Source organism: Leucopleurus acutus, assembly GCF_964270905.1.
Source record: "Leucopleurus acutus genome assembly, chromosome: 21".
NCBI classification, from domain to species: domain Eukaryota; kingdom Metazoa; phylum Chordata; class Mammalia; order Artiodactyla; family Delphinidae; genus Leucopleurus; species Leucopleurus acutus.
Window position 1 is genome coordinate 10,704,368 of NC_139163.1, and position 18,368 is coordinate 10,722,735.

Consider the following 18,368-nt stretch of genomic DNA (forward strand, 5'->3'; position numbering starts at 1 on the left):
GCTGATGGTGGGGAAGCTGTGGTGTGTGCGGGCAGGGGGTGTATGGGATTTTTCTCTGTATTTTTCTGTATTTTCACTCAATTCTGTTGTGAACCTAAAACTGCTCTAAAAACTAAAGTCTATTAACCTGATTAAGAAAATGGGCAGAGGATCTGTCTTCCAAGGAAGACATACAGATGGCCAACAGGTGCATGAAAAGATGCCCAACATCACTAATCATCAGGGAATTGCAAACTGAAACCACAATGAGCTGTCACCTCACACCTGTCAGAATGGCTACCAACGAAAAGATAAGAGATAACAACGTTAGTGAGAACGTGGAGAAAAGGAAGCCCTCGTGCACCGCTGGTGGGAATGTAAATTTGTGCAGCCGTGATGGAAAACAGTATGGCGTTTCCTCAAAAAATTAAAAATAGAACTAGCACACAATCCAGCAGTTCCACGTCTGGGTATTATGTGAAGAAAACAAGAACACTAATTCTAAAAGATATATGCACCCCAACGTTCATAGCAGCATTATTTATCAATACAATAGCCAAGACATGGAAACAACCTAAATGTCCATCAACAGATGAATGGATAAAGGATATATATACACACACACACACACACACACACACACACACACACACACACACACAATGGAATACTACTCAGCTATAAAAAAGAATGAAATCTTGCCATTTGAAACAACATGTAAGTCAGACAGAAAAAGAAAGATACTGTATGATTTAACTGATATGTGGAATCTAAAAATCAAAACGAGTGAACAAAAATCAAAATGAGTGAAATAGAGTCATAGATACAGAGAAGAAACGGCTGGTTGCAGAGGGAAGGGGGTGGGGGGAAGAGAGAAATAGGTGAGGGAGATTAAGGGCTATGAGCTTCCAGTTGCAAAATAAATGAAATGTACAGTGTGGGGGATACAGTCAATAATTATGTAATGCCTTTGTGTGCTGACATATCCTGACTAGACTCACTGTGGTGATCAGCTTGAAACATCAAATCACTATGTTTTGTAACAGGAACTAACAGTGTTGTAGGTCAGTTGTATTTCAAAAACAAACAAAGAAACAAACTCTTAGAAAAAGAGATGAGACTTGTGGTTACTGGAGATGGGGTGGGGAGTGGCAGAAGGGGGTCAAAAGGTACAAACTTCCAGTTACAGGATAAACAGGTGCTAGGGACGCGATACCCAACACGATAAATACCACCAACGCTGCTGTGTGTTATACAGGTAAGCTGTTAGGACAGTAAATCCTAAAAGTTCTCACTGCAAGGGAAAATATATTTTTTCTATTTCTTTACCTTTGTACCCATAGGAGATGATGGATGTTCACTAAGCTTATAGTGATAATTATTTCATGATGTATGTAAGTCACATCATTATGTGGTACCCCTTACATTTATTCAGTGCTGTATGTTAATTATATCACAACACAACTGGAGGAAATGAGAAGAAGAAAAATAAAGTCTACTGAAGAATACACGTGTAGTTACATTCCTTCACTGTTTCATTTTGAAAACGCTTTCTTGGAACCTGGGATGGTGGTACATGTTAAGGCTCCAGCCGCTTGACAGTTCATTCAGGCCCCAGGGTTCTGGTCGCCTGTGGGGTTACTGGGAAGCTGGTGCCCAGGAAGGGTCTTCAGTGGTGCTGGTGGTCATAGGCGCTGGGGAGATGGGCCTGGAGCCACGGCCATTTCTGTTTGTTCTCTGAGCGGTCTCAGCCCTGCTTCTGAAGGTCAGGGACGCCCTACAAATGTACCATCGATGTACCATCGTCGCTCCCATGTGGAGGGAGGGCAGGCACGTCGATCTCCTGAAGGGTCAGAACTGTCTCGGGGACAGGTCCCCGCCCTTGGAACGTGCAGGTGATGTCACGGAGCGGCACACGGGCAGCCAAGGGCGCATGTGGTCCCAAGGTGGGTTTGCTTCTGCACACGGCGCCTGAGGTATGTGTAGTTTCAATGAGTTGTCTCTACTTAAAGCCGGGTGACTCCACAGGAGCAGAGGGGGGCCCTACAGTGCCCTGGCCACGCCCCTGGCGCCCAGCGCCGGCTGGTGACCATGGCCTCGAGTTCCCCGGGCCGCGTGACCTGCCTGCAGGCACCTGAGTTTGCCACCCTCGGGTTAAGGGTGTGAATTTTTCTGGTGTGGTTCCCTTGATTCAGTGTGGGGCTATCTCAGGTTAAACAGACAGAGAAATTTCTGATAGGTAAACATTTATCTGAATTTGCTTAAAATGTGCCATTTCCGGCTTGTTCATAAGTCCTTCCCATGAAGCACATCAGGAACTTCTGTTTGGTTGGGTTTAAACTTCCTTTAACTTTTGTCTTAGTCCATCTGGGCTGAGAGAACAAGAAAACCACAGACTGGGGGCTTATGAACAGCACAGTCTACTTCTCCCAGTGCTGGAGGCTGGACGTCCAAGGTCAAGGTGCTGGCAGATCCTGTGTCGGGTGAGGACCCCCTTCCTGGTTCACAGACGGCGTTTTCTCTCTTGTGTCCTCACGTGGAGGAAGGGCTGGGGGCTCTCTGGGGTCTCTGTTATGAGGGCACTGATCCCAGCATGGGGGCCCCACCCTCATGACCTCGTCATGTGAATGTTTGGGGACACAGACATTCAGTCCTGGTTCCACATCCACACCCACTAGGTCACTCTTTGAGCCCCGTCTGTTCTGCTGATGCAGCCAGATGGCAGCTGTGCTGACCTGAGGGCAGACGGTAAGAACCACTGTCCAAGCGACTTGCACAAAATGCCCTTGTTTTCTCCTTCTCTGTCTGGAGTGAAAGTTGCAACCCATGGCCACTGTCTGCGGTTTGAAGCTCGTTCTCCATTGAGCCACCAGGAGGCGAACTGGGCGTGTGGATCGAGGAGCCCAATGGGCAGGTGCAGGGTCAGGTGCAGGGTCAGGGTCAGGGTCAGGGTCAGGTGCAGGTTCAGGGTCAGGTGCAGGTTCAGGGTCAGGGTCAGGTGCAGGGTCAGGTTCAGGGTCAGGGTCAGGGTCAGGTGCAGGGTCAGTGTCAGGGTCAGAGTCAGGGGCAGGTTCACGGGCAGGGTCAGGGTCAGGTGCAGGGTCAGGGGAAGGTTCGGGGGCAGGTGCAGGTTCAGGTGCAAGGTCAGGTGCAGGCTCAGGGGCAGGGGCTGGGGCAGGAGGTTCCTCCAGTCGCCTGGGTTGTCATGTACTTGCCTGTCTGAGCTCAGCCACTGCTTGTGAAGAAAAGCAGAGCGAAGGTCTTGCCTCCGGGCCGTGCTCTGCAGGTGACGGGGGTGCACAGGGGCTCCCTGGACAGTCGGGGCTGGGGGGACTCCTCCCCCCAAAGGTGGGTCCTCAGCTGCTCTTCTGGAAGATGACACAAGTACAACGTCCTCTCCCACAGGTGCAGGCGTGATGGGGCCTGAACGTGTCCGAGGGATGGAACGGCTCCCCAGGTGGGACTTCGGGCCCTGGTCCTGCCCCACGGCTGTGCTGAGGCTCATGTCGCCCGAGAGTGGACTCTGTGGTCACCTGCCCTCCCCGCTGGACCGGCGAAACCTTTGTCCTCTGGGCTCCCAGGGAGCAGAGGCCGTGGCGTCGGTGGAACTGGGCATGGCCAGGGTCTGGCTCTGCACGGGAGGCGGCTGCATCTGCGTCCACTGGACATTCAGACGCCCGATCTGTTTGTAAGTCTCATTTTTTCATGTCAGTGGTGAGCCAGGCCGGTCCCCTACCCCAGCAACGTGTACAGAGCCATCCGTCCTTGCTAACTGCAGGCCGTGGGGTCCAGGTGGGATGTGGGCTCTGAGGCTCCATGTTCCGGAACATTCTCTGGGAGCTGTGTGTCCTGAGAAGGGCTGAGAAGAGACCGTGGGTCGTGTTCAAGTACACTGTTAGACCGGCCGGTCTGAGCGTGACTCCATTTCTCCCTGCTCTGGGGTGCTGAGCCGCTGGCCCGAGAGGTACCGGTATCGACCCGCCAGCTTCAAGGGTGGGTCCTGCCCGGTGTCGTCCATCCTAAATAGCTGGTGGGCTCTTGACGCATCTCCTTGACTGAAAACTAGTCACCGGTCTAAAGTTGCAAAGTGTGGACAGTGTGGCTTTGCTGAGCAAGGCCCCTGCTTGTACTGTCAGCATTTCAGCATTTCTGCTGACAGGCCTGCTGAGGGCCCCAGCCTGACCTCCTCCAACACATGCTCCAGACTCTTTTGGTCTAATCCTAGACGGAGGTCAAAAGAAATGGAAGCAGTCATGCCAGACTTTTGGAGGTTAACACAAAACGCAATCTGACATGTATAAGAGGGATCAAAAGTATAAGAGGGTGGATAATTTTTAAGTCTAGTATCAGCTGCTCTGGCAGAGAAGACATGCAGGTTTTATAAGCTTGAATAATGTGTCTCTGCTGAGTGTAGGGTGCTGAAGATGGGGACGACCCTCCCCACCAGACTCGGTGGAATACGGAACATGCTCTCCAACGGCCTGAATCAATTCCTTAAAGGTGATCCATTAAATACACACGACGGAGGACGCTAGAACATGCCCAGTAAACATAATAACTGAATGTTTCCGCAGCGGTGTGTTTCTTTCAGGGACTCGAAACCTGCCTGTTTCCCCTTTTAAATGTTGATTATAACTTCACGTCATAGGCAACCAGGCGGTAACTCTTTAAATTTCATGATGAACTTGAATGGGATTAATTGGAAAATATCAGAGAAAACATACTTTTTAATGATCCTGATTAAAAGGGATAAATTGGCAACTCTGACGTGCTCTGCTGCCTTTGATGTGGAAGAACGTTCTGTAAATCCACACGCCTCCTTGTACATTTAAAAGCCAAACAAAACGAAATCAAATCACCTTGAACCATTGCTATGGGAGACCCTGCAGAGACCTACTTGTGTTTCAATGAAAATGTTTGGTCTGAAAGAAGTCAGTGTATGGATTATAAATAAAAGAACCTGTAAAGTAATGTGATTACTGTTTAGTTATTTCTCCAAATAATATCAAGTGAATATTTTCTTTAGTCAGATAATGTGTGTGTAACAATATATATTTATATTTATTTATACGTAGTATAGTATACATATAGGTAAGAGTGTCCCCTTGATCTTTTCAGGAAGATCAGAACCAAGTTTAATGCCAACCGTATCACCTAATTTAGTCCATGGTATTTCTGTTCACTCCTGACTGTAACATAATAAAGCGCAAATTATTTCTAAAATCTCTTCCTAATCTCTTGCACTGTGGTTGTTTACGTGTTTCTATTCAAGCCACCTCCTAGCACTGTCCTCACTGTGACACCCACCGTGACAGTGATTTACGCTTCCCCTCTATCCTGGGGTCCCCTGGGGGACAGCCAGGTGGCAGAGGACACCCCTCACGGCTGGGGAAACACTTGACTCCTTCCCACCCCTGCCCCTCCCCTGCCCATACCCCCATAGCCTCTCTGCTTTGGCTGCACTTTTAAATCACCCCCAAAGCTGGGAGTGTCCCCCTACTCATTCACCAGGCTGCACAGGTGCAGGGATCTTTTAACAGGCGGGAACGCGGTGAGCACAGAAAGAACGGACGTTCAGCTTGGTTACAAGGGGCCGAGGTTACCTGAGGATCCACTTACCATGTTCTGTTGGCAAAGCCAGTAAAACTGTTGGAATTTCTGCGACATCAGAAGCTGGGCACTGCCAACAGCACTCCTGATTTTCCCGAGAACTGTTAAAAAAAAAAACAAGGTCAATTAAAAAACAAAAGCAAAAGCATCGCACAAAGGGGATATGACCCAAAGAGCAAAAGCTATTATTCTATCAGCTCTGTTACTGGAGGTGAAACTGTTCAGTTAATTATGGCCACGGGCTGAACTGTCTTTCCGTCTGCTCCATTCCTGAGCAGGAAGGAAATTCAAAGACGACCTGTCCTACGGAGAGAAGCAAGTCAGAAAGAGAAAGACAAATACCGTGTGCTAACACATACATATGGAATCTAAGAAAAAAAAAAAAGGTCATGAAGAACCTAGGGGCAAGATGGGAATAAAGACACAGACCTACTAGAGAATGGACTTGAGGACATGGGGAGGGGGAAGGGTAAGCTGGGACAAAGTGAGAGAGTGGCATGGACATATACACACTACCAAACGTAAAATAGATAGTTAGTGGGAAGTAGCCGCATAGCACAGGGAGATCAGCTCGGTGCTTTGTGACCACCTAGAGGGGTGGGATAGGGAGGGTGGGAGGGAGGGAGACGCAAGAGGGAGGAGATATGGGGACATATGTATATGTATAAGTGATTCACTTTGTTATAAAGCAGAAACTAACACACCATTGTAAAGCAATTATACTCCAATAAAGATGTTAAAAAAAAAAAAAAAGACGACCAAATGCCAGCTACTAGGATACTTCAGTGTTGGGGGAAATTTAGCTTAGAAAGGTACTGCTAACACCACCAAGCCCTTCGGGGGTCAGCAGGGTGACCAGTTCCACCGACCTGCTCACATCACCATCCGCTGACCCGTGGAAGCGCCGCGTTCGGTGGTAGTGAGAACATCCCGCCTCGGGGCACCCTGTGGGCCAGCTCAGCTTTCAGGGGGTTGGGAGTGTCAGTTTAATCCAGAAACGATTTCTAAGTTGTAAGACTTTAATCAAATAGCACTTAAAAATGTAAATAATATAGTTTTGTCAGTGGAAAGGATTTAACCAATTACCCGAGAGCTGTGACAGCTCTGGGATTTTCACTGGGCAGATAAAAGACTTTGGGCATGAAATTTGTGGAAAAAACCCACACCTGCTACCTCCAGGGGCCTCCATACTTCCCATCTTTCTGCCCCAATCCTTCCTTAGCCTGTGTAAACGTCGTCATTATTTTGGAAATAATAGCTTTGGTGGATCCCAGCTCCCATGATCCTCAAAAGCACGTAGCAACCTGTAGGAGAACGTTTCTGGCGACTATACCCAGGCCCACTTATCTCTGATGTTTCGTCTGTAAGCAACAGTTCCCAGCTATTTCACTGAGCTTACACAGCATCTTCCTCTGATGGCCAGAAGCATCTTCTCTTCTGGGTCCCCCTCGAGACTCTGTGCAGAACACAGATAACACAGCCACACGGAACCCCTGAAACTCAAAGTCGGGCCAGTTTGCTAGGCTGGCCATTCCCTCAGGCTTTCAGGAGAGCAGCGCAAGCTTGTCTCCAGTGCCCTGCGGGCAAGCCTTCAGGAAAAAGGGGGTTTTAGCCTGGAGGTTCGTCCGTCGTGAAGCAGAGACACAGCCGTCACCACTAACAGGCTAGTTAAGTACTTACTCTGGACAGAATGCTTACGTCCTTGAGGTTTTATCTGAAGAAGAGCCCACAGAAGCCAACCCTATCAGCACGTGAGTCACCTGGGGGTCTGGTTCCAGGCAGATTCTGACTCAGGGGGTCTGGGGTGGCGCCTGAGACCTGGCATCTCCACAGAGGTGGAGCCTGAGTCCAGAGAAGTAAACTCAATTTCGTTACCTTTCTCCCCAATTTCCCAAACATGAGTAATTTTGACAGGCAGCCTTCAATAAGATGACTTGAGACGTTTAACGCGCGTTAGAAAGTGGCATCAAAGACTGATCCCTGAGCCTGGCCGCACAGCTGCTGAGACCCTGTTCCTCGGTCTCCCTCGAAGGGAATGGAGTCACAGACACGGTTGGGAAGGGCCTCGATACCACGTAACCAAGTGTCACACGTTGGAACTGATGTCCCAGAAATAGACCCATTGCTGTGAGGGGTGCTGAGGACACATCCTAATGTAACAGAAATCAGCCACGCAACAGAAGGGATAGCACAGCCTTCATTTTTACAGCGTGAGGATGCGGCCCCACAGACAACGTGTTCGTAACACGATCCTCTCCTGGGGAAGTTAATGGGCTGCAGCACTTCTTAGTTTGCCTGTGTTTTCTTACTTGTCCAGATTGTTGGTCTCCAAAGTTTTATTATGGCAAATTTCACACGCAGAAAACTTGAAAGAAAGTATCACAAGCAACTCCACCCCATCCCTTAGAATCACCAATCTCGGAGCGGGTTTATTTTCCTGACCCACTTGGATAAGCTGTGGCCAGAGCCCCGTCCGCCATCATCCTGTACGACCACAGCGCCACGACCGCTCCTAAGAAATGAATAGTTCCCTAATACCATCCAGTTCTAGCTTGCTCCTAAAATATGAAGAATTAAAACTGTAACTTTTAATACAAGTGAGTTAGCCGGATAACACTCTGGCATCCTTTCGGGCTTAAAAAAAAATATATTGTCTTGTCAGCATCTTGACACCTGGGCCCTCGTGTCTCCTACCAATCCACTGCAAGAGGGGCTTACTCCCCCAGACCCCCCATCCCGCCCACCTCCTCTGTCTGCTTTGCCTGCAGCCTTGCATGAGGGCAGTGGGGTTGGAGCACCTCCTGGAAGGGCCGAAAATACTTCCTACTTTGTTCCCAGTTTGATTCCCCAAACTGAATACGTTTCTGCAGCTCTGGTCCCACTGCTGCTGAGTGGAAGAGTTAGCTTTATTTTTGAAAAGTTGAATTTTCACTTGTAAACCCCTATAACTTGCATGACTGATGAAAACCTTTCAAGAGACTTGTTTTAATCAAGCTGTCACTGCAGGAATATATAGAAGTGACTCATGGATAAGTGCACTTCTTTTCACTGACTCTATGCTTCCTGAAATGGTATTTATTTATTTATTGTTAATTTCTCTAACGCCTCAGTTTCTTTTAAAATTTTTTTATACAGCAGGTTCTTATTAGCTATCCATTTTATACATATTAGTGTATATATGTCAATCCCAATTTAAAAAGTCAATCAGTTTTACCCATTTTGAGGTTTTAATCCCCAATCTTCATATTCTTCTTTAAATGTACTTCCACGGAAGTGTTAATGTAAGGTACTTCCGTTTATCATCTTTAGCACAACATGGACAGGTGGGTGATATGTGGGTGTTGAGTTAATGCAGTGGAGACTTATTATAAAGGGTGTAAATTGATTATTGCTAGAGAGAGATAATGGCTGTGAGAGTGTAGCTAATGACCTGATGGCAAATGGCAGGAGAATTTGCTGCTCAGTGAATGGGGATGATTCTATCCAATACCTATAATGTAAATAGCTTCCTATAATTGCAAGGAATTTGAGGCGAAAATCCAATTTATTCTTTTCCACTATCCTTCCCTAATTTTGTCACAGTTTAGACATTTTCTTTCAAGAGCTACAGATTAGGACGTATGCTCATCAGAATGCAAACCTACAAAGAACCTGAGACAACCCTGGCCTTTGATGTACAAAGAAATTGGATGAACTGACTTTGCTCCTTTAATTTATTTTTCACGCGTGTTCCACAATTTTCCATTCTATCTAAATTTGCTGTGAAATGCCAGGACAACATTTACACTATTCTTTTCTTTCAAAATTCGAGGTGCGTTTTTCTAAAATCGGCAGACTGTTTGAAACGATCATTTGAAGATGTATTACTCCGGGATCTCTTGGGATTCCCGCCTGACTCATTTCGTAGAGCAGGCTGGGGGACACGGCTGCTTCCACAAACCCCCTCGCTTCCGGACCTCTGGCTTTATCATTTTCGTTTCGTTTTGCGTTTCTTGAGCACACGTTTCTTTTTATGCTCCAGTTTGCCTGCGGCCACTGGGTGGCTGGGCTGTGTGGGGACATCTCCGCCGGGCACTTACCACATCCTTAGCAAGAGCCGGGACACAGCCAGGCTTGTGTGTCCTGGCAGGGGTCTGGAAGCAGTGGCTGTACGTTCCCTGGAGGACTGGTCAGATCTCAGAGGCTGCAGCAGCTGTGCTGCCCAGAAGCATCATCATTAGCTCTGGTCTTCAATGTGCTGTCTTTGCTGATGGGGACTCCTGGGCAAACTGCAGACCCAGGGGCAGTTTCTCTGTGGCCCATGTCCTCCTCGTCCCCTGCATTGCCACGTGGCCCACGAGTCCTCAGGGTCACTCTACTTGTTGTCTGCTCTTCCCTGGGCACAGCGACCGAGCCACGCCCCCTGCCACCGCCGCCATCCAGGGAGCATCGCCCCTCCGCACGGAAGGACTGGGGGACCCATGCTGGACACCGAACCCCGACTTCGGCGTTAACGTGACTAGTGAAGCCGGGGTCCCTTAGATGAGGAAGGAAATCATCAAAGCCCCCAGCTCTGTGAGTCTGTGGGTCCACGCATCGGACTTGGTGATGTTCAGATTATTAGCTTTGGGGCAGAGCTGTTTTGGGGGCGAGAGAACGTCCCAACACCTCTCGAGAGACCCCACTGTTGAGTTCCTTATACCATTCATATTTCTACAGACCTGCTGAGTAAGATCTTTGTGGTTCTGGAACCATTTCTTTTATTTCAGAAAACATCCTATTGTTTTTATGCCACTTACCCGTTTGGTTTAACATAATTAACACAAAAATCCCAAAACACTAGTCTAGTGATGGTTTACAATCCCTCCAGAATATATAAATATATATAATATAAATATATATAATATATTTATATATTTATATAATATAAATATATATAATATATTTATATATTTATATAATATAAATATATATAATATATTTATATATTTATATAATATAAATATATAAATATATTTATATATTTATATAATATAAATATATTATAAACATATATTTATATATATAAATAAAAATAAATATATAAAAATATATTTATTATATATATACTATAAATATATTATAAATATATGTGAAGATATATATTATAAATATATATTTATATATTTATATAATATAAATATATTATAAATATATATAATATTTATGTATCAACAATAGGAAGCCTGCTTTAACATGACTTAACTTAAACCAGTATTTCACTGGGATCACGATGTTTTTATTAACCACAGAGGGCTGAATGAATCTAAATTCGTTCAATCGATTCAGTGAGCTGTGATTATAAAATTACAGTTCAGGAGAAAAGTTATCTCATGTAATGGAAATTTCAATATTCCAAGCTCAGGGTTTTGGTTCCACAGCCATGTAATTTAAGCTTCGCTTTTTGAAAGGGCCGTAACCAATAACCCTGTATCTGTTCTTAAAATGAGGACTGGACTTGAAGGTGATCTGACCTTTAAACATTACTAGGGAAACAGCTAAATGTGACTGGTACGGTGCTAGTTTAATGGGCAAAGCATACAGTTCAGGTTCAAAACAACTGTTCTGTCATCCTTGTCCACAAAAAAATAAAGCCAGGCAAATAAGAGAAGAAATTAAGAAAATCATGAAAAGGATCCAGCAGATCTGTTCTCTGTTCTTTGCCTCTGAGCCTCATAGAAATGCAGTCGCACGTAGTTATTAAACGGTGGTAGGACAACCCACGCAGAGTCACGATTATTGAACTGGTGCCTGAGGAACGGGGTCTTCCCCAGCCTGGCCGAGGGCGACTGCAGGATGCGTGGGGTTTAGATGCTATGCTTTAAGAAGGCGTGAGCAGGGCTGCGACCCACCCCGGGTGTGAAGGCTGCACCTCTTCCCGCCTTCTTCCTTTCTCTGACTCTCAGCTGCACAGGGCTTCTGCCAGGTACTGCTGGTGGATAATCGATGTACCAAGTGCGAGCCTTCCAGGAGCCTAAGATGTCACAGGACAGAGGGGCCCGGGTGGTAAGAGCTCTGGGAAAACGCAGAGCCGTCCCCACCTTTGAGCAGCATGTCCCCAAGGCAGTGGAGGACGACAGAGCCCAGGGACTCGAGAGGTAGTGGCTCAGCCTTCCCCTCGGTCAGGTGCAGAGTCCACGTCTAAGGGAAGGTCTTCCTGGAGGGTCTCCCAGCCAGTTCTCTGCCTCTGCTTGTGCCCCTGATCCTGCTCTCTCATCACCATCCCCCCCGCCACCTGCTTGACCAAACCCACCTCCCCGCAAGGTCCAGCCCAGATGCCACCGTCACCAGGAAGCCTTCTCGGACTTTCCCTGACGGCAGCATCTCTCAGGCTCCTGAGAGAGTCTTTTAAAAGCACTGGATCTGCACTGCTCTTGCTACACTTTATATTTCTCACTCGCCATGAGCAGCTCTGCCCTGGTCTTACTTCACCCCTTCTTAGGTCACTGCAGCTTCCGTGCTATACACTCCTTTTCGTATCCACCTGCAGTCTATCGAACGACTCATAGTATGGGTTCAGCAAATATCTGCTGGGTGTTTACAAGATGCAGAGAGTCCAGAAGAAGGTCCCAAAAAGATAGAAAAAAACTTGTGTATGGAAATACAATTGAGGGACGGCAGAAACTCCCTTTCCTCTCTGCCTTGTTGAAGGAAAAATGTGTTCTCCAGATGTCCAGTAATAAGGCAACTGAACATCCTAAGTGATGGACTGTTATTGTTGATGTGGGTCACTGCAGATCATCAAATTGTATTTAAGACACAGTACACTTAACGGCATTACTCCCAGAATTTTCCTGAACGCCCCAGTGGCAAGAAAATCATAACTTAGGACAATGCTTCAGCGCTGAAGCCTTTTAATTTCACCTCTTAATTTCCAAGGGCTGAGGCACAACCCAAGTATGTGTTTTAAGGCTCAGGGATTCTCTCTGGACCACAAATGGGTGTCACAGATTCAGAGAATCAGAATGAAGTAAACGGCCAGGGATAGGGGCTCCACATTTTCTAAAAGAGCAGAAGAAGACAGTGTTAGGATACAAAGGACAAGTTCCCAGGAATGGAACATCTGGACTGAAGAATGTCGGGCAGCGTGGTGGGAAAGCACAGCTTTTGACAAAAGACAGCTCTGACTTCGAGCCTGGATTCCACTGCTCTACTCTGTGGAATGTGAGGCAAGATTTTAACCTCTCTGAACCTCAGCTTCTTTACTTCCATAAAGGTGACAGTATTTTCTAGGTATCATGATATGCTGAGCCCTTGAAGATGTAAGTGATGTGCTTAGCGTAGCCCTTGGCACTGTGTTCAGTACACGACGGCTTAGAGATTTCTTTTAAAAAACGTATCTTTTAAAAAAACTATAATCCTTGATAAAATCATAACTGAATTAACGGTACACACTAAATATGGAAAACCATGACACGGCAGGTTTTGCTCTGTGTTGTCTTACAACCACAGCAAGGACTCAAGGCCTCCATCTCTTCCACGCACAGAGGGAGACCAGAATCTTGTGGATGTGTCCTAAATGGTGTAAATCCACATGGTTCTAGAATAAAATGCTACCGACATGCTGTGGGGTAAGCCCTGACAAGGGTTACCTCTTGCTGAACTGTCCCCCCATCCCCTCCCCTTCAAAGGTATTTCATGGAGGAACCACAGGGTGTAGGAAACACATCCCGACTCATCAACCTCAGGCTCACGTCTCACAAGCCCCGAGGACCGCTCACCAAGCCCGGGCTGAACACGGGGGTGTGTACAGAGCGGGAGCTGAAGGTCTCCTTCAAATCCCGGGTCAACTCTGGGTAAAGAGGACAAATCCCTGATACAATTCAAACGGTTTCGCCCCGTTGAAGCACATACTGACAAGTGAAGAAAGGCTGCGGGAAACGAGGGATTTTTAAACGTCAGATTGAGCGCAGTCACCGTCGGCTGCGCCCTCGACAGGTGACACGTGTGGACAAACGCGTGGGGGCGGTGTGACTTCGGCAGCTACGTGCAGCGATGCCGCATGGCCGGGGCACAGGCTATACTTCCTCCAAAACCCTCAGCGTCTAGTACCCACTCCGGCGAAGGAGGTGTGGGGTGTGATGACTGACAGAGGGATGTGGGAGAAGAGAATTGGGGATCTGAAGGCATGGCACTCTTCCCCTTTCTTCCTAAGTTAGCAATGTACATTTTAACAACTCAGGATCAAAACACCAACCATTTTCTTGGACTCTTCAGCGGCCAGGGCCACTGTGTCTATAAGTTACCGTCCTGAAACTTTCATCCTCATGCCTCCACTGCCAGGATTATTGACATATTCTCCTACAGCAGATTTCTGGACATGCAATGTCAGGGCGACATTTCCAAGGACGTCAGGTGTCCTCTTGAACTTCAGGATTTATAGTGATCTAGCAATTGTACAAAGGACTTCATGGAAAAAGAAAAAATTAAAAATAGCACGCTTTGTCGAGGTAAGACATTCAGAAACGCCTCTGTGAAACTGTATTTGGTAAAGACAAAATTTGTTAGTTGTATGTATGTTGCAATCATTCTTGTGGTATTCTTGGTCTCTAAACAAAAGTCAGGAGGTATCTGTTTCGAAATCAACACAGCAATTCATAAAGGATGCTGCTTCCGGACAACCCTGACAATAAGTTTCTTCAGGGAAAGGGGAGGCTGGTGCCTTTCTGCGCAAGAGCCGGAGACCCACCTGGCGTAAAGGGTTGGGAGCAGATCTGCGCTGCCCACACGAGGTCGGGGAACTTAGATCCCCACCCGCCCGGGGATGGGGAACCGGGAGCCGCCACCACCAGCTGGCTGGTTAGTCGTCTACCGTAGCCAACGTTTCTTTGGCATAAGGCCAATGCAATTTCTTATAAACACGGGACAGTCATGATTCTAGAAAACAGCTGAACTGCTCCATATCAAGTCATTGCCAGAATTCAAGAGAACCGGCACGTGGAACATGAGATAAACTACCTCCCTGTGAGCACAAGCCATCCTGTTATCCAACAAACAAAACAAAACAAAAGGATGCCCTTGAATACTTTAGCGATTGCTTTTCTGCTCGTTCACTGTGTCTGAGAATCGGTGGGAGGCAGCAGGAAGCCCACTCACTTAAATTTACTCAGGGACCCAGGGACTCTGCCTGGGAATTCTACCGTTTGTGTTACGGCAACATCACGAGTGTCTACAAGCCTCAGAGGAGACCTGGGCCCTTACTTTCCTCCGCGAGGTCGTTCTCCTCCGCTTCCCTCTCCATCTCTTTGCACCAGCCTTCCATCCTCTTCGTCTCGCTGTGCAGCAGCTTCAGAAACCAAGCGCCGTCCCTGTGGCACGGAGACACGCGGCCGCCATCCACCGTGTCCATGGACGGCTCCAGCCAGGGGTCGGGAGGGGGCAGGTCGGCAGTGTCCACGGGGGTCCGATAGTCCTCTCGGTAGCTGAAGAGCCCCTGGGTCCGGACGGTCCGCACCGCCCCGTACTGGGTCGGGGTGCTGGGCTCCGAGTGCCTCTGGAAGGAGGACCCGAACTGTAGGCCCTTGTCCTCTGTGGCGACATGTCCTGGGAAGCCCTCCAGCTCCAGGTCCGCCTGCACCGCGGCCGTCACGCTGTTGGAACGCTTAAAGCGTCCGCACCTGCAAGGGAGGCAAGGGGGACAAGTGGGGCCTTTGCGAGGTGCCATCGTGTAGCAAAACCTAGATGCACTCATCAGGAGTGCGCCTGGGCCACAAGCCGGCACCTCGCGGGGAAGACGAGTGTTTTCATCTCTATTACAAGCACTCTGGTGCTTCACCTATGGCAGAACACCATTTGGCTTTGCAAACAATGAACCTCTACCTTCCACCTAAGTTTCAATGTCTAAATAATGCCCGCTTAAGACTTAAGTTTATTGCACGACACAAGGAGGCTTGATGTATCCCGTGAAACCACTACCTTGGAGTGGTCACTTGCCTTTCAGAAAGACGCTACAAGTTTACTCTCTTCTGTTTGTGGCATACACGTAAAACGAATCCCTGCTGCTTCTTTTATGTCTACAATTCTTTTAAGTAATTACATCTGTGTCCTACTGAGTTTTGGTGGCTATTCCTATCACAGCTTAGGACACGAGTTTCTTCTCCTATCTGAATAATGTAATATCATCCCGATTTTGTCTTTTATGCAAAACAATGAATCCAAATTCTGACCTCAGCAGGTGTTTAAAAAACATTTTCATCGTATGTATTTAAACGTCAGTCATTCCGCACAGCCAGTTACTGAAATGACTGGCAGAAGTGAGCTTATAACAGGAGTGCAGATTTTGCTGGTGAGAACTGTGTGTGTGTGTGCGTGTGTGCGCACGCACGCGTGCATGTGTGTCTGCACATCCAAACTTTGCCCATGCTACATGTTTTGGCTCCGCAGCAACTGGCCCCTCAGATGGCACACAGCTGTGAGTACAGCTGGTTAATGGACCTGCCACCATCTCCTGCCCTGGAGGCAAAGGAGCTGAGAACAAGCCACCGCGGGGGATGGAGACAGCCAGCCCAGGTCCCCAGGTACAGACGACGACGTGCGGGTTCTGAGAGCTTGGTGTCCTGGGGAAGCCATCAGTTTGTGTTCTGAATTCCTTGGCAATCAAAATCTTTGCAGGTTGGTCCTAAAGCCCTCCACCGTGAGCGAATCACTGGGGCTTCACGATGTAATGCGCTCATCAAAATTTGTGCTTATGAAATTTACAAGATATGCTATTTTAAATATAAAATAAAATAGTCATCCTGTTTTTGTTACAAAAACAACACTCCTGTAATGGACTTCTCTGTGTTTGACAGTTTGAGGGGTTCCTTTGAAGTGTCACAATCCCAGCACAGCTAAGGTCTTAAACGTCTTTCAATCTCCCTCCCTCTCTCTCTGTCTTTCCTTTTACTTTTAACATGATAAGGTGAGAAAACCTGTGTTTGTTTCACCCTCAGCCCGTTTTTTCCCTTTGGATAAAGGACTGTAACATTCAGAGCTGCCAGCCCCCCTGCTTTCGTAGGTGGTAAATTACTTTAGAAGAAGCGGGTCCCCCGCCGCTTGCAGAAACAAGGCATAGGAGGATGTTAATTCACACTTAGAATGATATACGTTGAAAAGTATAAAGATATGACCCTGTTTCCTGGCCTGAATTATTGATGGTCAGTGTGGTCTAGACACTTGCAGTCAGGTTACAAACCAAGAGCCCCGCTTGGGAGATGGCGGGTATCTGGGGGGCTGGTTACCGTTTCTCGTTCTCCACCTGCACGCCAACAGACTGGTACTCCCGCAGGCCACGGCTCTCCGTGTCAGAGTCGGTAGCTGTTTCCACCTAATTCAACACAGAACACCTTATTTTAGAACCAAGACAAGGGACCTGGGTCAGGGACTATTTGTGTGTGTGTATTCATTTGTGGTAATTAATTATGTATCTGTTTAATTAATGCAGAGATGCACTTGACCCAGGAAAATGACAGAGAGAGGGAAATGCACTCATAGTGGTGTAAGTTGCTACTGTGTTCCGTCAAATTCTGTGTCACCACTTGAACTCAACAGGGCACCTCAGTCTTTTAAATGTATGCAAATGAAATGGCTTTGCTTCGCTCCCGGCAAAAACTAGGCTTTGTTAGATCGCGTTTTGAGAGGACTTAAAAGCTCTTATCACACCCTACAGGTACAGCATGAACCAGAGAGAGCTAACAAAACACACGCGCGATTTAATAGGACTGTGCTGATGGCTGCATCCACATACAAGAACACACGGAAGGAGTTTAAGCATTTACCAGGAGCACCGGGGCAACCTCTCCATCCGCGCCTACACAGAGCTGTCTCTCTTTCTGCTAATGATGTGCCCAGAGCAGGGCGATGTCAGAACAGAAGAGAAATCGTACATTCTACACACAATCCTTATGGTGGTTGCGCTTGCCAAAAAGTCTCCCCAAACCCAAAGAAGCATTTATGATCGTCACTGGTGTAAAGTTAACTCGTGAGAGAATTCTAGTAGCGCAGGTTTTCTAAACAAACAAGTAAACAAACAACCCCCACCTGCCCCGCAAACTCTCAGTGTGAAAAGTCTGCAAAACCAAAGGTTAGTTTAGTCAAATATTATCCCAGCTACTACACTGTCCCTTTTCCTTTTCACAAAGAATATTGCCTATTGTCTCAAAAGGACTTTTGACCCCAATCCACAAATGTCATAACTAAACTGTCAAACACATCTTTTCTTAAAAATATTAATGATCGCTGCAAAAGATACAAACCATTAAACGAATAATCAGGACGCTCTCCTGTGAGTTATGAGAAAAAAGATGTACTTAACAATCGTGCCTGTAACTTGGGATGCCCCTCGGCTAAGCCTTTGTCACTGGGGGCTGACTCATTTTGTGGTGAGTAGAAGTCGTGGTACTAAGAGCGAGCCGGCATTTGTTTTCCGCTGACCCCGCACCGGGTACCATGCTAAGAGCAGACAGGTGTTACTACACCTGGTGCACATGATACCCTGTGTCGTTTCCAGCCACATCGAACACTGAGGAATCAGAGAAGGTGAGTAACTTGCCCAGGGGTGCACAGCTTGTCGGGGGCAGAGCCATGCTCTGCACTGATCCGCTGTGGCCAGAATCAACATGGCCACATGGAGACCCTGCAGCTCCCGGTGGGCTGCGGAGCTGGGGACAGCAGCCGGGGGCTGCCCACTGTTTATTGGTGTAATTCTGAAAACATGCACAGAAGTCATCTCTCATTTGTGTTGCATATTTTGGCGGCTGGAACAGGAAATAGGTTGACTGCAG

At 47.4% G+C, this 18,368-nt stretch overlaps 1 protein-coding gene across 1 annotated transcript in view; it reads right to left on the bottom strand.

Moving 5' to 3' along the window:
• DLGAP2 (DLG associated protein 2) overlaps nt 1-18,368 on the bottom strand; it is a gene marked incomplete at its 3' end in the record, with an annotated part of 716,077 nt that overhangs the window by 3,522 nt on the left and 694,187 nt on the right. The window contains exons 12-14 of the mRNA XM_082863905.1: nt 16,827-16,912; nt 14,809-15,224; nt 5,599-5,690 (exon numbers count right to left, since the gene is read on the bottom strand). Coding sequence (XP_082720031.1) covers nt 5,599-5,690; nt 14,809-15,224; nt 16,827-16,912 — 594 coding nt within the window. The remainder of the gene's footprint in view (nt 1-5,598; nt 5,691-14,808; nt 15,225-16,826; nt 16,913-18,368) is intronic.